The sequence below is a fragment of the Bidens hawaiensis genome, unplaced genomic scaffold (genome assembly GCF_021521415.1).
Source record: "Bidens hawaiensis isolate Kalapana, Puna unplaced genomic scaffold, B.hawaiensis_p1.1 tig00021509_1, whole genome shotgun sequence".
NCBI classification, from domain to species: domain Eukaryota; kingdom Viridiplantae; phylum Streptophyta; class Magnoliopsida; order Asterales; family Asteraceae; genus Bidens; species Bidens hawaiensis.
This window is the reverse complement of record NW_027493343.1, coordinates 149,295-173,915: the sequence shown is the minus strand read 5'-3', so window position 1 is coordinate 173,915 and position 24,621 is coordinate 149,295. Positions and strand designations below refer to the sequence as shown.

At 36.0% G+C, this 24,621-nt stretch overlaps 3 protein-coding genes across 3 annotated transcripts; all 3 read left to right on the top strand.

Moving 5' to 3' along the window:
* Nucleotides 1-211: 211 nt before the first annotated feature.
* Nucleotides 212-1,587, top strand: LOC143563698 (acid phosphatase 1-like). The gene is made up of 3 exons (XM_077051186.1): nt 212-621; nt 836-1,045; nt 1,183-1,587. Exons 1-3 carry the CDS (start codon nt 236-238, stop codon nt 1,355-1,357), a joined length of 771 nt encoding a protein of 256 aa, XP_076907301.1. The 5' UTR covers nt 212-235; the 3' UTR covers nt 1,358-1,587.
* A 6,250-nt stretch (nt 1,588-7,837) lies between these two features.
* Nucleotides 7,838-9,275, top strand: LOC143563697 (acid phosphatase 1-like). The gene is made up of 3 exons (XM_077051185.1): nt 7,838-8,317; nt 8,649-8,858; nt 8,988-9,275. The coding sequence occupies exons 1-3, from the start codon at nt 7,932-7,934 to the stop codon at nt 9,160-9,162; spliced, it is 771 nt and encodes a 256-aa protein (XP_076907300.1). The 5' UTR covers nt 7,838-7,931; the 3' UTR covers nt 9,163-9,275.
* A 12,506-nt stretch (nt 9,276-21,781) lies between these two features.
* LOC143563696 (acid phosphatase 1-like) lies at nt 21,782-23,185 on the top strand. The gene is made up of 3 exons (XM_077051184.1): nt 21,782-22,251; nt 22,415-22,624; nt 22,888-23,185. Exons 1-3 carry the CDS (start codon nt 21,881-21,883, stop codon nt 23,060-23,062), a joined length of 756 nt encoding a protein of 251 aa, XP_076907299.1. The 5' UTR covers nt 21,782-21,880; the 3' UTR covers nt 23,063-23,185.
* The last annotated feature ends 1,436 nt before the right edge of the window (nt 23,186-24,621 follow it).

Genomic DNA, 24,621 nt, shown 5'->3' with positions numbered 1-24,621 from the left:
TTGCATGCATGTGTACACTAAAAAATTAAAAATACAATTAAAATATTCATTTTATATATTATTTTAATAAGTTTAATCAAAACATGCTATATATAACATAATTTAATGTGAAATGATCAAAGTGGTAAACTTGTAATATATCACAAAGAGAGACCTTATTACAAAAAACATGACTTATTAAACCACGATTATGTTACTACTTACTACCACTTAACAACACAATTACCTTCAAAACATGGGTTCCTCATATCTTATTCTTATGTTGACCATCACAACAGCCGTTGCATCACCGGTCAACAACCAAATCCACTTCCTAACACCACATTCCGGCTCCGCCGACCACAAACATCCATACCTCGACTGCTTGAGTTGGCGTGTGGCCGTCGAAGCCAACAACCTCAGGGATTGGACCCATATTCCCGAATCATGCGTAGACTATGTCGGGCATTACATGCTCGGTAAACAATATCGCAAGGACTGCGATATTGTTGCGGCCGAAGCCTATAAGTATGCAAAAGGTCTTAACATCAGCGGTGACGGCAAGGACGTGTGGGTTTTCGACATCGATGAAACCACACTCTCTAATATCCCTTATTTCGCTCGTGACGATGTTGCTTTCGGGTATAATAACTTCTTAAACCCTTATTTATTTACTTACTGTCTTTTCAAATGGTAAGGTATCAAATCACATGAGAAGTGACAATAATAATAATAAAAATAAAAATAAAAATAATAATAATAACAACAACAAACTCGTTAAAAAGTTTATTTATTGTTCTTCTTCGTATTTTTTATCGTGCTCTTGCGTTCTAATGAGTTTGTATTGAATGTTAAGATTTGTACCAATGTATTGGACGAAGTTTAGCCAGTGGGCGGAGAAGAACGTGGCGCCAGCGATCCCAGGGTCTCTTAAACTGTACAAAAAACTGGTAAATTTGGGATTTAAGATCGTGTTTATTACTGGATCAAGAGAAGCTTCAAGACAACCTCGTATCAGAAATCTAAAGGCAGTTGGTTATACTCAATGGATGAAGCTAATCCTAAGGTCACCAATTCTTTTTTTTATTGTAAAATAATAAAACTATTTATTTAATGTTTTGTTTTTTGAATAAATCATTGTTACCTACTTCCATGCATTTCATGTGTTTTTTTTAAATGTATTTATTGTTTGAAAATATATAGGGGAGACAATGATCAAAGTAACGCGGTGGCATACAAATCTGGCAAAAGAAAGGAGATAGAAGAGGCTGGGTACAAGATTAGAGGTAACATGAGTGATCAATGGAGCGATTTACTCGGTAACAATCCTGGAGATCGCACCTTCAAGATGCCCGATCCTATGTATTATGTCGCTTAGCCGTTGACAAGAGCATACGTTGATTGGTGATTCGAGTAATTGCTTGCTTGGTATTTGTTTGTACAATAAGACTAGTTCAAAGTTGAGAACCAAACTTAATTTATGTAACACTTAATTTTGAATGACTGTTTTCTTCGACAAAATGTTGATAATAAAAACGTAGCCACGTCATCCATGCTTACTTATGCTAAGGTTTTGCGGCTTTGGCGGACCTACTCATAGGATAGTATGAAAAAGAAAAATTTAGTATTAATATAGTCTAAAAAAAAAATCCCACGCCTTGCTTGCGGTGCGCGCATATAATGTATATATGTGTGAACCCACGGGTGGGCAAAAGTGAAATTGCACGAATTTTGACGTTATTTTAATAATCTCATGAAAATAACGTTAAAAGTGACGGAAGGTTAATCAGGCATCATGTGGTGGCGTTGATAGCCGAAAGACAAGAGTACATGCACCAATCAGCCGGTGTCCCGATGATTGAGTGATATGTGCCTTATATCCAAGGCTTGATGCAAAACTACTATCGAGCCGAGGGTCTCACCGGAAGCAGCCTCTCTATCCCTATGGGGTAGAGGTAAGGCTGTCTACATCTTACCCTCCTCAGACCCTACCATAGCTTTGCTATTGGCGGGATATATTGAATACGATGATGATGATAGTCTAAAAAATCCCGACCGACCAATGTGAAATTTTGAAATCGACCCCTATGATATTTCGAGACGACTTCCATGAAAGTTTGAGACCGACCCTAATAAAAAAAATAAAACGGAAATCTCTACAAATATAATTACTCTAAATATTAAAGAAAACCTAAGATATAGTGTAGCAGTCTACAGTACTGGAGGGTGTTTTGGATATAGTATACTTGAGATTGTGTTTGAGTCTGATTAGAGCCGGCCAACAAATCAACAATGAATCAACACCGTCGGCATATGGGTTGATTCCGTCACCCCCAAACAGAGGAGGAGGATTAAGGTTCGTAATTGGCGGTGGTGAGAGTGGGTGGAATACAAAATACGTGAGTATGCGACGGGAAGGGGTGGTGAGGGCAATTGTAGTGGTGCTACTGCTTCCTTCTTTTTTGCATTAGGTTTGTTTTCTACGTCGGTAATCTTTGTGTATAAATTCAATTTGAAATCAGATTCTTCGGTTTTGTTTATCATTTAGTTACAGGCACATGACGTGATTTAGTTGTTGTAGCAGAGATTTGGAAATTCAATATCAGTTGCTGCGAAATCTCATTAAACACCTTGCAGATATTATAACTAATAATGTAATTAGCATTAGATATCAATAGCTTTAAGATCATGCTAATTTTCTCATTTAGTGGTCAACTATGTCTTTTTAAGTAATTAGAGAATATGAATGAACAATATGAGTTACTGGAAAGTTTGAGGGATAAAAGGTTACTTGCTGATGAACATTATGGTATGAATTTATCCCCTATTTTGGCTCATAAATTAGCAAGAAATTTCACTTGATGAGTTTAATGAATACAAAGGATGGAACATTAGTGAGGCTCATTATTGGGCGCTAAGTTTTTCTGTAATTTTATGTTTAGTTTTGTAAATTAAGTGACTAATAACTATCAGCAGATATATGTTAATCTTAATGTTTTGTCTGATTCATTTGTTTTGTCTTCTTTAATTTTATTACACTACGAAAACTAAAATGAGAAATAATTGCTCTAATTCAAAACCTATCGAATAATGACAATTATAATTATTCTTTTAAACGATACTTACAATGTTTTGGAAGAATGTCAGAATGATTTTGATGGTTGGTTTCCGGCTGAAAAATTGGGTAAGTTTAGTTAATTGTGTACCAGAGGAAAGTAAAAGGTTAAAAGCTATTTTGATGCGTATTTATGGTTGTTTGCAGGGGTGAAAATTAGGAGCTACGGGTCATCTAATAAAGAAGATGTAGGTGTTCGATTGAGATTTAAGAAGCCTAAAAAGAGGTAAGATTGATGAGTTAAACTAGCGTTTTCGTTGTCTGATGCAAACCGATTAGTGTTAAATGGATTCTGAATATTAACTGTTGCTTATTTTGCAATGACCTTTTATTGAGGATAGTTGGAAGCCATAATAAAACGTCGGCAGTCGCTTACGAGTATTACAAGTGTAAGTGACACAAAGAAGTCCATATATTTGGACTAGCATCCCACCCAAAAGTAAAAAAACCAAGATTGCAGTTTCAACAAACCAAGCTTTTATAGTCAACAACTACCTATTAAAACAAAATAGCTAGCAACAGGTAGTGGTTTTGCAAAAATAGATATGATTGGCATAGCTTTTGTAGCTGGTTGATGTAAGGAACCTTGTATGTAAATGTGAATCTAAGATGCAACTATGATATGCAAGCAAGTGTTATTTAAATAGGTGAGACTTTTGTAAAAACATGCTAACAGTTACTATTATAATGCGTACTATAATGCACGATTGTAACTTAAGCATACGAGCCGGAAACGCAACCGATTGAAACCTTCGCGCTGGGGCATCCACTAGTTATAATTAAATTTGAGTTTAATGCCCAAATTTTAAGTCAAATATTACCCAACCGAATCACCCAATTTTCAAAGCTTATTGCTTAACTCAATCAATCTCTATCAAAATTTTTAATTCAATACTCAACCCAATACACATTTAACCTAATTAAAAAAATAAGTGAGGTCCGAATTCTAATTTGTGTGAAGCGGGTAAGCGTTCGACCGTCGACCTGACTTCTGACCTCACCGATCAATCGCTTACGCTGCGATCTGTTGGTTGTCGACTGCCCGCTGCCTGATCGTCCGTTCCAGCGTCTATATCATCCAAACTCCTGTCCACATTAGATTTATTTTATTTTAATTATCAATTTGTTTCACATACATTTTTTTTTATTATATAATATTTTGTTTGATCATGTTTTTTTATGACCTGACATGATGCTACCCGATCAAAATGACCGAACTGAACCAAGAATAATTATACAAAGATATAACCCGACCCGAACGGCCGAGCCAAACCAAAAGTTTTGTGTTATATAACTGAATTTCGACTCGAAAATCTATGAATATCTATAAAAATATTTTCTAGGGTTCGTGGCCCTCTCACCACCAAATTAACAGCTAGAAAAAACAAAAACTATATTTTCATCCACATTAGAAGACGTGCATTAGGTAGCGAAAGAAAAATTATAATGTTTTTCTTAGAAAACAATATCAAACAAGTATTGTTTATAGATCATGATACCATATTCACATGGTAGTCACGATATGTTATACTCGTATTTTCACACGGTATTATACTATAGATTAAAATTGCAATGTCGGTGCCACAATTCTGCCATGATAGTGTTAAAAAGGGTATATTTAATAATAGTGAAAAACAAACAATTATGATGCATTGCTCTAGTGGTTATGAGTAGAATGTGGAAAACCAAGTTTTGACCTCAGCTCAGGTTCAATTCCTGTAAGGACCTTTTTACACATATTATTTATTTGATTTTTTTTGGTATTCTTTTCCAGCCATATGCTTAATGTGAAGGTATAAGTCACTTATTTCTGATTATTAGTGTCCAATGCTTTCTACAAACATCAAAGTACATTGTACACGCTAGAGCTGCACATGAATTACATTTTTTATTATTATTTATATTTTGTGTGTTCTTGCTATTTTATAACTTGTTGAAACCGTAACGAACGTAACCGACATCAATCAAATTTGTGCTTGTTCGTAGTCGTAATGCGCAAGTTTTTTTCTTTTGCTGCGAGTTTTGTTGTCAATTATTTTTTTATTCTATTACTTTCGGTACCGTAAATTGATACCGACCAAATTCGTGTTGATATCGGCCGAATTCACATCGGTTAGCGGCCGCTAAACGTTGGTTATTATTATTTGTTGTGTTTCACCCCTTATTAATGTTATCGCTTTCTATATTGATAGAATTTGCGTCGTTACGTAGCCGCAACGAGCATGGTGTTTTTTTCTGTTTGCCGCGAGGTTTTGTTGCTGTTTTATTTTAGTTTTAGTATTGTAGTTCGATACCGACTGATTTCTTTACGGTGACGAATTTATTTTTTTAATTCACTACACCATCAACGGACATGAAACCTACTTGTCCAAAGCATTTTGTTTTTTCCCGTTCTGACACCGTAACGAGCATAACGGAAGCTTGCTGAATGATAATTTTCTTTTTTCTTTTGTTTTTTTAATTATGAATCATAACAAATGTGACGAAAACCAACCTAATTGCATAGACTCAACGTCTCAACGCTTAGTTTTACCAACGACCGAGTTTACCGACCGACACCACCACATTGGTCCACTCAATTTATATATATATTTTTTCCTTTCTTTAGCTTCGGTATCGTAGTAGCCAAAACCGACCGAATTCGTGTCCAGTTAATGTTTGGGACCGGCAACGCTTGCACCGCCTAGGTTTACGACCAAAAAAATGTCGTTTTAGATATTTTATTTTTGTATGTTAATTTGATGAATATATATTTTTTGAACGCTAATGCTTTACCAATGATGTCTATACCGTAAACAACGCAAACGATACTGACTGAATTCGTGTCAATTCACCGACGTAGTGCTTCGGTTTTGCCAACACCCGGGTTTCAATGTTGAGGTTTTACCAATTGCGCCGGGTTAAAATCTAGTTATAATATTAATATCATATTCACGAGTATGTTATGATTAATATTAAAAGTATATTTTTAGTTACATAACGCAAATGAAAAATGGTTTTTGGTTGATATTATATGTATCTTTCAGTTATATATAAATGCAAAATGCTTTTTTTAAATATTGAACGTACTGAACTTAGGTAGAAAATAAATGTTTAATCGACAATATAAGAAACTTTTATACAAGTATAAGAAAGGAATTTAGCATAGTCGATCTTACACACCCTACCCATGACCATAACCAAAAATAAAATAAAATAAAGATACAACTATGCATGAATTTTCTTTACATGGTGGATGTTTTGAAGATACATAAATTAAACGTCTATCTTTTAACAATCCAAGCTAAGGAACTGAGAGATTTTCTATTATATATTACATTATTTTATTTATGATATACTCAAAGGAACAGTAATGTTTTATTTTCTTGTGACGGATTGTTAAAAAACCATCTCCTCTTGATGTAGGTTGTTTGTTTTGATTTCGGCTTCTTGCCAAAATCCGTGTTTTTTTGATAAAACCTCTACCGTTTATTCAATATAAGGATCACAACAATGGAAGTTAATTGAAGATACTCACTATTTTATGCATATGAAACTATATAATGTGTATTAAAACAAAGTTTAAAGGGATCAAAATGTGAGAATAGAAGCAACATCTATCTATGTTTTTGGCAAGAAGCTTTTAGAAGCTTGAGATCTTCAAGCTTTTAAGAAAAAACTCATACTCAATTAAAAGTCTTGTTTGGTTCAAGGAGTTTGAAGCTTTTAGGTCAGAATAAAAAGTTTAAAACTTAAAGCTTCTATTAGTAACGTTTATAAATAGGTACAAACTTTTAGTATTTTAATTTACTTAAATAACCTTTCAAAATAAATATATTTACTATTATTGTTTTTAGTTATGTCCATTTTAGTAATTTTATATATTTTATTAAAGCTCCAGCTATTATGTCAAACATCTAAATATATTTAAAAATCTACAACTATCATCTACAGCCACTAGCTTCAAGCCACCAGCTTCAACTAGTAGCTAGTTTTGCCAACATAATTAAAGCGTTGTTTGATTCAAGAAGCTTGAAGCTTTTAGGTCAGAAGAAAAAGCTTAAAGCTTCTACTGGTAACGTTTAGAAAGAACTACAAACTTTTAATATTCTAATTTAGTTAAATAACCTTCCAAAATAAATATATTTACTATTATTGTTTTTAGTTATACCCATTTTAGTAATTATATACATTTTATTAAAAGTTCAAGTTTTTTCTTAGGTCGCATTTTTTTATATGTGATGCCACTAGAAGGGATAAAATGATAACCGCTTATATTAGTTTGTGAGTAAAAACGACAACAAATACTGAGTATGCCCCCGTTCACACTTGATGACTTGATGGGTTGGTGGTTTGATACAAAAATGAGTAATAAACATCGAAGAAAAAATAAATATTTTTATAATCTGATGCGGTATGTGTTGAAAGTTTAAAACAAAAACAAATATGATACACTAGTGACGCTCTTCGTTCACAAAACAAATCATGCCAGTTACCTACTATCTATTACTATTTTCCTAGACCACCTCATTCCAAAAAAAAAAAAAAGTCAATGTGTTCCAAGTGTTTTTAACTTTTTATACACTAAGCGGACTTCAACATGATCACACATGTGCATGGAAATGCTGGAAGATCAATTAATAAAATAAAATAAAGATTCCTTTATATATTTATGATATGATGGTTTTTATATAAATTTAATTAGAAACATGTTGTATAACATTAATTTTATCATTTTATGTGAAATGATTAAAGTGGTAAACTCGTAATATATCACAAAGAGAGACCTTGTTATCCAAAGCTTGACTTATATAACAACGATTAAGGTACCCATAACAACACAATTACCATTCAAAACATGGGTTTCTCATATCTTATTCTTATGTTGACCATCACAACAGCCGTTGCATCAACGGTCAACAGCCAAATTCACTTCCTAACACCGCATTCCGGCTCCGCCGGCCACAAACATCCTGACCTCGACTGCATGAGTTGGCGTGTGGCCGTCGAAGCTAACAACCTTAGGGATTGGACCCAAATCCCCGAGTCATGTGTAGACTATGTCGGGCATTACATGCTCGGGAAACAATACCGCAAGGACTGTGATATAGTTGCGGCCGAAGCCTATAAATATGCCAAAGGCCTTAACCTCACAGGTGACGGCAAGGACGTTTGGGTTTTTGATATCGATGAAACCACACTCTCTAATATACCTTATTACGCTCGTGTCGACGTTGCTTTCGGGTATAAGAGTACTCATATTCTTCATCTATATCTATATATTTTAACTAAAAACATTATTTTTCTTTAAATTTTATGTTTTATTTTAAAAACATCTATTATCTCATGCATTTTATTGTATCTTACTTACAAACATTTATTTCTCTCTATTATGTATATTAGATATTTTAGATCCTAGAGTATAAATTAGAATGACATGTGAAAGCTAAATAACTGAAAAACTATTCTTCTTTTATTTATATTAGAATGACATAAGGATTTATTTATCTCCTTCCTGTTTTCATTTTTATAGTGTTCTGCATTAATTTTAACGAGCTTGGTGTTGAATATTAAGGTACATACCATTTAACGGGACAAAGTTTAACCAGTGGGTGGAGAAAGCGGCAGCGCCAGCGATCCCAGGGTCTCTTAAACTGTACAAAAAACTTGTAAAGCTTGGATTTAAGATCGTGTTTCTCACCGGAACAAAGGAAGAATTTAAACAACCTCGTGCCAAAAATCTAAAGGCAGTTGGTTATACTCAATGGCTAAAGCTCATCCTAAAGTGAGTAATTCATTTTTTTTATTAAACTCTTTATTTAAAGTTATCTTGAATAAATCATTGTTGTCACCTACTTCCATGCATGCATTTCGTGTTATTAAAGTAATGTATACTGTTTGGAAATATGTGTAGGGGAGACAATGATCATAGTAATGCGGTGGCATACAAATCAACCAAAAGAAAAGAGATAGAAGAGGGTGGATACAGGATTAGAGGTAATATGGGTGATCAATGGAGCGATTTGCTCGGTAGCAACCCTGGAGATCGCACCTTCAAGATGCCCGATCCTATGTATTACATTGGTTAGTTGTTGACACGACTATACGTCTATGGGTGTCTCAAGTTGCTTGTTGGTATAAGTTTGTATTAATAAGGCTTGTCCAGAATTGAGAAAACCAAACTTAATTTATGTAATAATTAGGAAGTGGAGTATTTATTATGAATGATTGTTTTCTTTGACAAATTCTTGACAATAAAAGCATAGTTACGTCATCCATGCTCACTTATGTTAAGGTTTTACGGCTTACTCATCACCAAAACCAGCTAAACAAACCTCATAAACGCTTTTTAAATAATCTTAAAAGGTATGCACCGATCACATATGCTTGTACATGTATGAAAGGTACAAAAGAGGTAAGAAAATACAAGTAGAAAACAATAATTTATTATCACAAAAAATAAAAAATAATAATGCATTTTATCCACATGAGTCAGAGACGTGTATTGGGATGCTTAAGGACATAAGTAGGTAGCAAACGAATACCTAACTTTTATTTTAAGTTATTTTTTATAGATTTATAGATCATGACATCGTATTCACATGGTAATAACTAATAACTATATGATATATTTTTCATAAAATATGTTTATGTTATTATCATATTCACGAGTATAATGTGATTACTATAATACTATTATAAGTATTTTTCAGTTATAAGATGCAAATGCAAAGTGGTGGTTTTCACTAAATGTGTCGTTTTTTTTTCATTCTAGTCTTCTTCTTTTTTTACTAAACGGGAACAAGGCTAGCACGTAGCCCACCGCATTCAGACGGGATGGTGTTGATGGAGAGCATTCACTAGGGTTTTATGTGATAGAAGGTTTCCAACTAAATTAAAGGGGAAATTTTATAGAGTGGTCATTAGACCTGCTATGTTATATGGGATCGACTGTTGGCCATTAAGAAAAGGAAAGAACGCAAGATGGAGGCAGCGGAGATGAAAATGTTAAGGTGGATATGTGGGAACAGAATGGTAGACAGGATAAAAAAAATGAGGTTTTTTAGGAAAGGTTGGGAGTAGTAAGTATATCAGATAAGATAAAATATGAGAGATTGTGATGGTTTGGATATCTGAAGAGGAGGCAGGTGACAGAGCCAGTCAGAGTGGTGGAAACTCTCAATGTAAAGGGGAAGAGGAGTGGAGGCTAGTAGACCTTATTAGACCCGGGACAAGCGGGTTAGGCAAGATCTAATAGGGTTGCATCTCTCCGAGGACATAGTTCATGATAGGATTTTGTTGAGACGTATGATTAGGATAAGAGATTTTGAGAGAAATGTACAATGGGGGAGGGTCGTAGGGCTTACTTTTTTCCTAAACGCTATGTGGATTTTTTATGTTATTATCTCGTTATACCTATGTTAAATTGTGTTTCTAATGTTTTATGTCTCTTTACCAATCAGTCTTTCACCGCATATAGTTTTATTGGTAGCTGTCTAACACACTTCATGTTTTTTTTTATATCTTATGTCTTATTTTATTTATTTAATTTTTTGAGCTGAGGGTTTCTCTGGAAGCAACCTACTTATGGGAGACTCTACCAATAACATTGTTATTTGTGGGATTTTCTGGGTTTGGTTGTTTTTGTTGTTTTGGCCCAAAATCCGTTTTTGTGCAATAACTTCCTTAATCGGTTTTGATTATCATTAAAACTATTACAAATGAAATTGAATGAAAAATCATCGAGCACAACTAACAACAAAATATAACCTCTGAACTAGACACGATTTAAATAAATCATAGCGCACAAAAATCAACTCACAAATGTAGCAAAACAAGTTAAAGTGTTATACTTATAATGATATCGACACGTTTACAATATAATAACATAAATAAATCGTATATAAAGCGCACTATGATAAAAATCAGTTAGGCTTCACGCTATGGGCGTCTTTGGGGGGGCTTTTAGGGGCATTATTGGAGGGGAATACCATAGAGGGGCGTCTTTTGGGGGTGGGAGTATTGGGCAGGGTGGCTTTGGAACGACCGACGTCATCAAGCTTTTTACTCTCTCTCTCTCTCATACACACATATACATACATATGTATATATATATATATATATATATATATATATATATTGGAAAATGGAAATCAAGAACACCAGGAGAATAACAAAACTAAACTAAACTTTCATTAATCAACAAACCCTTTAAATAGGGAAGCCAATACCAAACCTACTCAAATACAAAAGACACAAAAACCTTAATTCTAACAAGATAAATATCCAACTACTTAACTTACGGGACAAGATAATAAAAAGATAATTAATAATACTTTGAATTAATATCTCAATACCCCCTCTTAATTCAAAGCTTTGTAACTCCCATCAGACTTCTCAAATAACAAAATTACTCATTGCCCAAAGCCTTTGTAAGCATATCAACAACTTGCTCCTCAGTGTAACATGACAACACCTTCACTTGTTTTGTTTCCACCAAACTTTTAAGATAATGATACTTAACATCTATATGCTTACTCCTATTGTGTAAAGCAACATTTTTAGAAAGAAATACTGCAGATTTATTATCACAAAAAATTGTCGTTGGCTCCCTTTGTTCACATCCTAATTCTCCAAGCAACTTTCTTAGCTATACCGCTTGACAGCCTGCAGCTTTTGCAGCCACATATTCAGCCTTGATTGAGGAAAGAGCAACAATCGGTTGCTTCTTTGAAATCCACGATACAGCCCCTGTACCTAATGAGAACACACTTGCAGAAACACTTTTTCTATCTTCTAACGAGTTAGCCCAGTCGCTATCCGTATATCCTTCTAGCTTTATATTCTTTCCATACTCATACCATAGTGTAAGGCCCCGTTACCGGTAGCCCTACTTTAGCGTCGGATTTACTTATAAACACAGTTCTTACAATCAGAGTTAATTAAAACTTTCGCGGAATATAAAACATTAATCATTCGTTACAAAACATTTAATCTTTTCTTTAAATCCATAACATAAGACATCATAGTTAAAACATCGTTTCTTCTATCTTCATATGCCTGCCGTTCAATCCATGCCATGTGTCATCCTCATGCCTTCTCGATAAACATATATACCTGCGTGCATACTAAAAGTCAGCTACGCTAAGTGAGTTCTGTTAATCAGGCGACAGACAATACATACACATATCCTACATACATACATATCTTAACCTTGTATAAATATCCATAAGAGGACGTCACATAATATCTATTAAAAGAACTATTACTATTACCCTACTATCTATATTCTCCATAGAATGACACTCTCTATATATATTCTCCATAGAAGGAACCTCCTATATACTTCCATAGAAGGAACACTATGCTTTCCATTAAAGGAACACTATGCTTTCCATCAAAGGAACACTGGGCTTTCCATTAAAGGAACACTAGGCTTTCCATTTAAGGAACACTTTATATATTATCCGTAGAGGGAACTCTATATATAAGTTATCATTTAATATCCATATAAGGAGACAATCATCGCTATTCTTGGCAATACATGCAATATCCGAAGATCGTTCACGTACAGTCAAGTAATCATCCCTGCATTACATACAATATCCATATCTTTATTTATAACCTAACGGTACATGCAATATCCGAAGATCGTTCACGTACCAACAAGCAATCAATCATATCTAACACATATATCATACATGGCATACACTTACCATTTAAGTTAAGTGTATTAACTGTCACATTGAGTATGCACCCAGCCTCGAAAACATAACAAGGAAATGAGGCTAGAAACTCATCTGAACTCGGTTACTTCTTCCGTTAATGGTTACTCCTTTCTTTGGTTGTGCACGGCTAGCTGTATAACAATTAGGCGTATTGATTACTATCACTTTTCATATCGCGTTTCTAGTTAAATTATTACCCTCAACGAACGGGGGTCCGGGTGCAGCGCCCCTGGCAGCGGGGCTAGCAGGGTCCAAGGGGCAGAGCCCCTGGCTGGGGTCGAGCTAAATCCTCCTTCATTCGCTATAACGAATGGCCTAGTTCGTTATCTCAATTATAGCGAATTGAGTCTGATTCGTTACCTTATCTTCATCTGATTCATTACCCAGGCACAACTTAATTCGTTATCTGAATTATGACGAATGGTGAGTAACGAATCGCTTGATTCGTTATTTGAATCATAATGAACTGGGTAGCTAATTCGTTATCTTGACAGAATGAATGGGCGAGTAACGAACTACCTGATTCGTTATCTTAATTATAACGAATCATCTAGTTCTTATCCAGACTTTGACTCAAGGGTCAAAGTCAAAATCGTCAAGAACAATAACAGTCAACATATCTTAGATCTGCAATTAAACCTTCAATTCTTAACGAAATATCATGATTTTGGTATCATTGGAATCGTCTATGCAGCGCCTACAAACCCCAAGGGTCCAATCATCCAAATATCTGAGTTTCCACGGTGCGATTTATGTATACACCTATGGGTTTTTCATTCCAACAATTAACCTATCAAACTGTAATCGATTTCAGTAAGTTTAGCTTTGTTGGATTCGTTTTTACCATACTAACACAGATCTATGATTTCCCAAACCAAACCGAACCTATATGAACGATTTCTAAATATAAACGCACCTTAAACGAGTCGTTCTACGAACACGAGCTGGTCTTGATGTTGTTTAGGTTTGACACGATGATCTAGCACCAACAAGCTCGGGTTTTTAACTTTGAATCTAGGCTCGGGTTAAAGGATGGTGTGTGTGTTTCTCAAGGTGTAGGCTATGGTGTTGTGATAGATAATAATGGAAAGGATTAGGGTTTAAGGGGTATTTATACTCCCTTAAGCCCATGGGCCTAAGGCCCGTCTTTCCTTTTTGGTCCATAATTAATTCCATCTACTTAGCCTACTTGAACCATCTTATTATTACGTCATCATTTCTCTACCAATTTTAGTAAACTTTTCAATCGTCAACGAATAATACATTAAATATTATTCTTGGAAATTTCGGGATGTTACACATAGTCCATACTCCATTGTACCAGCTACATACCTAAGTATACACTTTGCTGCACCGAGATGATATACAGTAGGGTTCTGCATATACCGAGAAATTATACCAACTACAAATGCGAGATCAGGACTTGTGTGTGAAAGATACAATAGTCCACCAACAATACTTCTGAATACTCGAGGATCTGCTAAATCATCAACATCATTTACCTTGAACTTTTCACCACAATTCATTGGAGTTAGCGATGGTGTGCAATTGTTCATTCCAAACTTGGTAAGCATGCCCATAGCATACCGTCTTTGAGATACCAATATCCCACCGTTTCTTGGTATTACTTCTAGGCCAAGGAATTATGACAGATTACCTAGATCAGACATCTCAAACTCCTTTTGCATTAAGGTTTTGAACTCCAACAGTAGGGTTTCAGACGAACTCGTATAGATTATGTCATCGACATATATGCATACGATTATGAGTTCTTTGCCAGCTTTCTTGACATATATTGTTGGTTCACTTTGAGTCCTCAAATACTTTTTCATTTGTAAATACCCATCAATCCATTCATACCATGCCCGAGGGGCCTGCTTCAACCCATACAAAGCCTTATGCAGCTTGTATACTTTATCTTCTTGATCCTCGATTTCAAATCCAGGAGGTTGAACGACATAAACCTCCTCTTGAAGCGGGATATTAAGAAAGGCCGATTTCACATCCAATTGATGTATATTCCATCCTTGTTGGGCTGCTACTGAAAGTATTACCCGAATGGTTTCAAATCGAGCTACTGGAGAGAACGTCTCCTCATAATCGATTCCATATTCCTGAGAATACCCTTTGGCCACTAATCTTGCCTTATACTTTTGAATATTACCATCTGCTCCAACCTTTAATTTATAAACCCACTTCAGGCCAATAGCCTTTTTTCCATCAGGTAGACTTGCTAATGACCAGGTCTTGTGACTTTCCAACGATCTTAACTCCTCTTTCATGGTCTTTAACCACTCTTTATGTTGAATTGCTTCATTAAAGTTGGTAGGCTCCATCATGGTGAGCGCGAGTTGACACGTGCTTATATCTTCCCACTTATTATTCTGACAAGCTGCTATACCTGCAACATAATCATTCATCCGTGTAAAAGGCCTTTTGACTCGATTACTCCTTGTTTCTGGATTCTCTATAGTGGGTCCTGGTCTTCCCTCTTGTTCTTTTTCTTCTTCTTCTTCTTCAGTATCAACTTCTTGCTCATTAGAACTTTCAGTATTTTCATCATCTGTAGTGCCTATTGGTTGAACAAGTTCTGATGGCAACACATGTTTTCCTTCTTTATCTACATGCCAAACCGCCATCTCTTCTAAAACAACATCACGACTAGTGATTATGCTTCTTTTGGTTGGATCAAACAGCCTATAGGCTTTGGATGTTGGAGCATATTCGATAAATATACACTTAACTGACTTGGGATCTGGTTTCCTTCTTTGTTGTGCTGGTGTTAGACCGTATGCCACGCATCCAAAAACTTTTAGATGATGGACCGAGGGTTTCTTCCCATAATATACCTCATAAGGCGTTTGGTTATTAATAGCTCTGGTTGGTGATAAATTTCGTAGATATACAGCTGTTGCTACCGCTTCTCCCCAGAACTGTTTGCTCAGCCCCTTCCGTGCAACATACTCATAGCCATCTCGTATATCGTTCGATTTTTTCTTTCAGACACACCGTTTTGCTCTGGTGTGTATGGAGCTGTAAGATCATGACGTATCCCTTTGGTTTTGCAAAAATTGTTGAACTCTCTTGAACAGTACTCTCCACCATTATCCGATCAAATGGCTTTGATCTTTTCTCTCGTCTCAGTTTCCACCTTTGCTTTGAGAATTTTGAATTTCTCAAACACTTCTGACTTTTGTTTTAAGAAAAATACCCAATTCATCCTGCTATAATCATCGGTGAATAGTACAAAATATCGGTTACCCCCTAATGAAGCTATTGGCATAGGCCCGACAACATCGGTGTGTATTAATTGCATAACACGTATTGCCCTAGAAGCTTCATGGGGGAAAGGTGTGTCTAGTTTGTTTTCCAAAACAACACCCCGCGCATACAGAACATAGGCTGCTTGTTACAACTTTATTCGTTGAGATGACCATACCTGAGGTTCCATAACAGAGACTCTTCATCAATTGTAGATAACACAGCTTGTACTTGAGTAATGTTAACTGGAAACGTGTTGTTGGCTGCAATGGGAACTTTGAACAAGACTTCACATCTCTTCTTGTTTGTGATAGTGCATGTACCATTATCAAATAAAATAGAATTTCCTGATCTCATCAATTGCCCCACACTTAGAAGATTAAAACTCAACTCTGGTGCATATTGAACCTCTTGGATGGTTTTATATTCACCAGTGATGACTTTGACTTTAACATCACCTTTTCCTTCAACTTGGATACCTTTTCCATTCCCCATTCTAACCATCACCCTTTTTGTATCATCAAGTTTTTTAAATAGTTTCTTTTTCCCTGTCATGTGGTTCGACCAACCACTGTCCAAAAACCATACATTATTTTCCGTCGTACCTTTGCTATCGGTTGTCATGAGAACCTCTCCTTGTTCGTTGCGGCCCGATACCGCCATGAAGAGCCGGCCCTCTTCATCTACGTCTTCTCCTTCGACTGCTGGGTTTGCTTGAGGTTCATTCCAGCATTCCGATCGAACGTGACCGAAACGGTTGCAATTATAACATTGCACACCTCTTCCTCTACCAAAAACTCGTCCTCGACCTCTTACGCGACTGCGATTTGTACCTCGTCCTCTTCTTCGATAAGATGAACCTGTGTCATCTTCTTTTGCCTGAAAGGCTTGTTCTTCTTCAACAGGGTGCACATTCCTATTGAGTCGAACCTCATGGGATTGAAATCCCATAAGTTGATCAAAAGACAGTGTAGAGAGATCCTTGGACTCCTCAATGGCAGCAGCAATATGATCCCATCTAGATGGAAGACTTCTAAGAACCTTCTCCACCACAATTTGATCTTACACATCATCACCATAAGCTCGTTTCATAACCTTTGAAAGGTAGTCTCCAACAGCTTCTCCATCCTTCATCTGAATTGTCTCGAATTCCCGACGAAGTCCCTGAAGTCTGACTGCCTTAACCTTGTTATAACCTGGTACTCATTCCTTAGTAATACCCACGCCTGTTTAGATGTGGTAACACCAGCGATCCGAGAGAAGAACTCATCATGGACTCCTTGCTGAATTATAGCAAGAGCTCTGGCATCTTTTCTTCGGTTCAATCTCAATCGATCAGCATCACGATCCGCAACATCATAACCGAAATCCACAAACTCCCATAAGTCTTGAGAAATCAACAACGTCTTCATTCGAATCTGCCATAAATCATACCCGTCTCCTTTGAATACGGGAATAGGCACCGAGTTTGTTTCTTTCCCTGCCATTGTCAAAGATACGATTGACACATTGGACTTCAACCTAGAAGCTCTGATACCACAATGTTGGAATATGGAAATCAAGAACACCAGGAGAATAACAAAACAAAATTAAACTTTCATTAATCAACAAACCCTTTAAATAGGGAAGCCAATACCAAACCTACTCAAATACAAAAAACACGAAAACCTTAATTCTAATAACAAGATAAATATCAAACTACTTAACTTACGGGACAAGATAATAAAAAGATAATTAATAATACTTTGAATTAATATCTCAATAATATTGGGGCGCTCAAGGGGCATTAAACCACAACGGGATGTTATAGGTTGGGGCTTCGAAGCCCCAGTGCTCATGTGACGCTGACGTGACACTGTGTGAGGGATTTCGATGACTCTCACCATAGAGAACAACTTTAGTAACTTTTTATGAACTCATTTGTTTGTATTTACTGTAACGAAACTTATCAAATATGATACATCTTACATGTTAGTGGTGGATTTATAAAGTCAGTTAAGTACAAAATAGTAATAGTAAATTAGCAAAACAGTTTTGCCTTACATTTCAATTGATGAGAATTTAATACGTACGTCCGTTTATGTTTATAAGCTTTAAGGGTGTTGAACCAGGATGCTTTGTAAGTTTATATAATATAGCAGAATGTGTACCAAGAATGTTTCTTACACATATTTGGGTTTTTGTATATGTGGTTGGATTCATGTATTTTACTTTGGACCACTAGACTATGTAGTTTTGTTACATGCATGCACTTTGTATGCTTCTATACATTGTCACACAATATGTTTTTTTCGTGTGTTTTTCGGTTAGAAGACATGAGTCATACGAACACAACGTGAGTCATATGAATCCAATGCATATTGATGATGGTGAAACCGTAGATGATTTGATGAATGGTAAAATTAAACCCGTAAACCGAATCTGAAAACCGAATCTGAAAGTATAGAGTGTTAAAAGTTGAGCTTGTTAAAAAAATGAACACACTCTTGAGAAGACGTAGAGAAAATGTATCACTTTTTTTTTATTAAAATAATACTCGTAATAACATTATTGCAAAGATCCTCTTTCTATCCGTATGAAAAATCACTACTAGAAAAAGTGATGAATTTCTACAACCGAATTGTAGGAAATTTGTTGGAAAAATTCAGTTTCTAACAATTTTCTAACAAAAAAGTTGTTGGAAAAACACATGCTTAAAGTCGTTTTCAACCGTTTTTAAACAGCTTTTCTTACAAAATTACTACAAAAACATGTGGTTGTAAACTTCCTACAACTTTCCTACAAAAACTATTCATAATGTTTATAGATAATATTGTAGCAAAGTTTGAGCTTATTTTTTTTGTTGAAAATCTGTTGAAACTACATGTCGTAGGAAATTTGTATGAAGTTTTTGTGTGAAAATGACTTGTTTTCTAGTAGTGAATTGTAATACAAATCTATATAAAAAAGAATTACAAATAATGTAATTTAAACGTTACATAAACGAAGATGATTCAAACCAATGTCTTCTATTAGTTATTTATTTTTACATATGATTTTAATTTTATTATTTATATAATTACTATATGTCAAGCATAACACCGTAACCTGTCAACCCTTTGATTTATTTAGATAAACAAGTTGCACATGTCTTCTCCTTGTTAGGCTGAGGGGTGTGGGGGGCTCTAACGGGGGCGCGAGTGGGGGCTCCAGCCAATAATATTGTGACGTGTAGCAGAGAGAGAAACTGGATAAGGGGGGTGTTGGAGCCCCCGCTGGAGCCCCTGGCCCTGGTGTGGAGGGGCTCCAGCAGGGGCTCCAGCGGATTTTTTTTTTTATTTTTTTATAAATATATTCAAAAAACGTATTATTAAAAAAACTCATAAATTATTAAAAAACACACATTTTTTTTTAAAATTCAAATTACAAAAAAAAACATACTAAAAATTAAACAAACAATAATACTTAATAATAACACTAATCTAATACAAGATCATCGGGTCGCCTCGCCCACAAATGTTCAACCAACTCATGTCGAAGATCCCCGTGTATCTCACGGCTCTTGATATTTGCTATGTTATGAAGTCTTTGTTGATCACTGATTGTGGACAGTTGTGGCGGAATGTCACCTTGGTAGTTTTGGCAGATAGCTTTGCCCTCGTCTTCTAACGTCATGTTGTGTAGGATCAGACACGTGTAGACGACGTCCGTTATCCTCTCCCAAGTTCAATAACGTATCGGGTTCGCCAGAACATAATATTGTTTTTTTATAGCTCCAAAAGCTCTTTCAATATCTTTTCTAGCAGACTCTTGCTTCTTCGTAAAATACTTCCGTTTGTCGGCGATTGGATCTGTAAAAGCTTGAACTAACAAAGCCCATTCGTTGTAAATACCATCGACCAGATAGTACCCGTACTTGAAGAGTTCTCCATTTGCAATAAAAGATTGAGGTGGTTCAACCCCATCGATAAGGTCGTTGATCAAATTTGACTGATCGATAACATTAAGGTCGTTATTTGACCCAGCAACACCAAAAAAAGCATGCCAAAACCAAAGATCCTGTGACACCGCCGCCTCAAGTATAAGGGTCGGCCCTTCATGATCACCACGGTGGAACTGACCTCGCCAGGCCGTTGGACACATAGCCCATCCAACATGCGTACAATCGATGCTACCTAGCATCCCAGGAAAACCATGTTTTTCTGCGTGCACCTCATATATGCGTTGGATGTCATACATTGTGGGTTTACGCAGATATCTCCGAGCGTAAGTCGATATGACTCCTACGTATAATATATATTACAAAATGTAATAAATATTTAATATAAAGTAAAATTAATGTTTTTTACCTTGGCAGAAAAAATGAAGGGATTCACGTGCAACCATTTTCGACATCTGTAAATACTCATCCAAAGCGTCCGACGAGATGCCGTACGCTAATTGACGGATAGCAGTCGTGCATTTTTGAAGCGGGGTAAAACCGGGGAGACCCCTAGCATCCTCCCTTTGTTGAAAAAAGGGATACCGTGCCTCTAAATCACTTGCTATACGCATGAACAATTGTCTGCTCATTCGGAAACGAGTTCGAAAATCCGACTCCTCATATACCGGTTGAGGGCTAAAATAATGCCTAAACAAAGTATCGTTAGCACCCGATCGATCACGATCACGAGGTGGTGCTCTAACCCTCGGGAGTCGAGGTTGATGGGCTTGATTTTGCAAGAGATCGACCACGGTTGCGGTCAAAACTCCCCCTACATGAAGAAGCAAATCATCCTCTTCGGAGGAGTCGGAATCAGACGAGTACGACGACATTATTTTAAAAAAAAAAATTGGGAAGATGGGTTGATTTTGGGTTTTATTTTGAAGTTGTGGTGATTGATATGGGTGAAATGGGGTATTTTATAGATGAAATGGGGTATTATATAGGAGTTTGGGATATTATATAAGGGTTTGTAAGGTGAAATTGTGTTTTGATATGGTTGAAATGGGAGTAATTTGAGGTATTATATAGAGGTTTTAAGGAATTTTTTTAAAAAAATTCGGAGCTCAACGGCTCTTTTTGGGGAACCCACCAGCTTTTTCTCTCTCTTCTCCCGCGACCACACTCACGCCTGCCTGGGGGCTCGCGCTCGCGCCCCGTTCACGCCCCGGTTCGCGCCCCGGTGGTGTGGGGTTAGCGCCTGGGGGCGCGAGCGGAGGGGCTCTCGCGCCTAGATTAGCGCCCCACACCCCTCAGCCTTACACGTTCTAGGAATAACGATTTTGATTTGGTTAGTTAAATTGTCATATCACACTAACCAACACCCCAATTATTATTTAATATATTTTATATTTAAAAGTTATGGAAAATGATTTGTTAATTATAAATTAGGTGGCCCCGCACCGCTTTCCTTTGGCACTCGCCGCTCTTAGTGGCGCTTCCCCACCAATGACACCCTTACTAAAACTCGTAATGATAAAAAAATTTAATGTGAACATGAATGACGCCCCCCACCACAACCATAACACTCAGTCTTTTTTACTTCGGTTTACATACCTTGTATAATTATACTTTAGTAAAATTCTTTTCATGATGTCTCAATAAAAGATGACAAAGAAAAAACACCTTGTTATAATTGATGTTTTACGTGTAATATTGTCAGAGAAATGATGTAAAGTGTGACTATGATTTTTTATCGAATTTGAAATTATTACTTACTATAACATTCTATGAGAAAAATGACTAAAGTGGTAAACACGTAATATTTCAAAAAGTGAGACCTTTTTGACAAAAACATAACCTATTTAACCAAGATTTATTATTGTACCACTTCACAACACAAGTACACTTCAAAACATGGGTTCCTCGTATCTCATACTTATATTGGTAACCATCACATCCGTGGTTGCATCTTCAGACAACAACCAAATCTCCGGTTCTGCCGGCCACAAACATTCGGACGTCAACTGCTTGAGCTGGCGGGTGGCTGTTGAGACCAACAACCTCAAAGAATGGACCCATGTTCCCGCTTCATGCGTAGACTATGTCAGGCAATACATACTAGGAGACCAATACCGCAAGGACCATGATATGGTGGTGGCCGAAGCCTATAAGTATGCGAGAGGTCTTAACCTCACGGGTGATGGCAAGGACGTTTGGATTTTCGATATTGGTGAAACTACACTTTCAAATATCCCTTATTATGCTCGTGACGATGTCTCTGTTGGGTATAACTAATAATCGTTAAAAATATTTTGGTTGTAAGATACACAACTTAACCATCAGGATGTCTCGTTAAGGACATGTTAACATGTTTTATTTTTTATTTCATCGTCCATTCGTGTTATTACTTAAGTGTTATAATGAGTTTTGCATGGGTTGAATATTAAGGTACATGCCATTTAATGGAACAAAGTTTGATCAATGGGTGAAGAAAGCGGCGGCTCCTGCGATACCAGGGTCTCTTAGACTCTACAAACAACTTATAAAGATGGGATATAAGATTGTGTTTCTCTCAGGAACAAGGGAAGCTTTCAGACAACCTCGTATCAAAAATCTAAAGGCAGTTGGTTATACTCAATGGATGAAGCTCATCCTAAAGTAGTTAGCAATTCATTTACTTATTTTTTTAACTAATTATTTAGACTTTGGAGTATGTATTTAAGTGGAAAGTTAACGTACAAATTAAGTTAAAGTGTTAACTGTGAAAATCAAGTAGTGTAATTATATATAAAGGTAGTGTAATTATGTATGTTGTATATATAATTACACTACCTGATTCTCATAGTTAGCACGCTAATTTAATTTGAGTTCTATCAAAACTCATGTTTTTAATAATGTACACAATTTGAAAATATGTGTAGGGGGGACAATGATCATGGCAATTCGGCGGTGTACAAATCAAGCAAAAGAAGAGAGTTAGAAAAGGGTGGATACCGGATTAGAGGTAACATGGGTGATCAATGGAGCGATTTACTCGGTAGCAACCCTGGAGACCGCACCTTCAAGCTGCCCGATCCTATTTATTACATCGCCTAGTCGTAGACTCGACAACTTTGGGCTTCAAGTTGCTTGTTGTTATGAGTCAGTTTGTACTAATAAGACTTGTTCTAAGTTGAATAAACCAAACTTAGTTTAAACTCTCCTTCACATAATCCGTTATTTTAACGTTTTAAAAAAACATGCATTGGGCATGGTTCTAGGTACCAAAGTGGGTAGGGAAAGAAAACAATAACTTATTGTCACAAGCAAGCCTATCACCATACCAATACATTATATTTACTTTAACCATTATAATATATTTAATATAATACCTTTTTAGACTTGAATGCCTTAATTAATTATGGGCCTAAAGCCCTAACTTATTTTTGCTGGCTCTTGGGTCGGCCCTGAACAAATGAACGGTGTCTTAGTGGTATCACAGTGACTTTTTCTATTAAAATTTGTCGGTTCAAGTCTTGCTCAACAAAATGTCATGTGCGAGTATGGGGTTATGCCAAACAAACTGGTGGTGGGTTTCTCTGGAATTGGTGGTCGGCTAGGTCACTAGTGCTGTCTGTGATCACAGGTGTGGACAGACTTTTGCCAATGAATATACCCGAAGGTTGGACTTTGATGGTCATTGAAAAAAAATACAAAAAGGGTAGCTATAAAAAACAATCAAATAATCTAACAAGTGGAAATGAAGAACATGGGGTATTAATATCGAAATAACAAGTAGTAAGGCTTCTGGGTTTGGGCCTCGCTTTTTGTGTGTTTTTGTTTTTGTTACCAGCTTTGTTTTCTGGCCCAATTAATCACAAGCTTAGCCCAATTAGAGAGGTGCACAAAATATCCGGTTTGGGACCTGACCCAAAACCGGTTCCTATTCAAACCCAACTCGCAGATACAACCTGGTATTGGGTGTCTCCCATGACATGCACCCAGAACCGGACCTGCCGGAACCGATTCCACTTTTACCCGGTCAAAACCCGAAACCCGAAAAAACCATGATCGAAGTAGTGATCTTTTCAATAACTCGTGCCCATATTAGTATATATATTATTTGCAACTCTTTACAGCTTTGTACTTTAGGCTTCTTATGTTATATTATGCTTTGAGAAGTTGTATTTGGTGTACCATATTTTTACATTTTTGTTTGTTAAACTAAAGTACCAAAAAAATAAAAGTTATTGCATTTCGGTATTTAAAATAGGAAATATTATAACATTTTTTATAAACTGATTTATTTGTTACATATTATGAACTCAATTGAAGCCACAAGTTCAAGAAACATAAACTAAAAAAATACAAAGTAACAAACCATTTTTATAACATATTAACATGCTAAAAAATCCCATGTCACATTCAAGCACATGGTATAAAATTGGATTATACTCCTTTTATTGAACTGTCCATCGTACTCGTGTTGTTCTGAATTATTTTATACTTCACATTATTTCGATCACAATATTTACAATTGAAATTCTAGTTTTCTGAAAATATGTGAACAAAATTTACATCTGTTTTTTTTATTTATTTATCATTAGATTATTGTCCGAGTAATAATAACACACCCCTGATAAAATCTTTAATCGGTTATTTAGAAGATAGCTTAA

Coding starts and splice junctions, on each gene's coding strand:
- LOC143563698 (XM_077051186.1), top strand. CDS start 236: ATGGGTTCCTCATATCTTATTCTTATGTTGACCATCACAACAGCCGTT. Junction 622..835: donor CGTGACGATGTTGCTTTCGG/GTATAATAACTT, acceptor TTGAATGTTAAG/ATTTGTACCAATGTATTGGA. Junction 1,046..1,182: donor TGGATGAAGCTAATCCTAAG/GTCACCAATTCT, acceptor GAAAATATATAG/GGGAGACAATGATCAAAGTA.
- LOC143563696 (XM_077051184.1), top strand. CDS start 21,881: ATGGGTTCCTCGTATCTCATACTTATATTGGTAACCATCACATCCGTG. Junction 22,252..22,414: donor CGTGACGATGTCTCTGTTGG/GTATAACTAATA, acceptor TTGAATATTAAG/GTACATGCCATTTAATGGAA. Junction 22,625..22,887: donor TGGATGAAGCTCATCCTAAA/GTAGTTAGCAAT, acceptor AAATATGTGTAG/GGGGGACAATGATCATGGCA.
- LOC143563697 (XM_077051185.1), top strand. CDS start 7,932: ATGGGTTTCTCATATCTTATTCTTATGTTGACCATCACAACAGCCGTT. Junction 8,318..8,648: donor CGTGTCGACGTTGCTTTCGG/GTATAAGAGTAC, acceptor TTGAATATTAAG/GTACATACCATTTAACGGGA. Junction 8,859..8,987: donor TGGCTAAAGCTCATCCTAAA/GTGAGTAATTCA, acceptor AAATATGTGTAG/GGGAGACAATGATCATAGTA.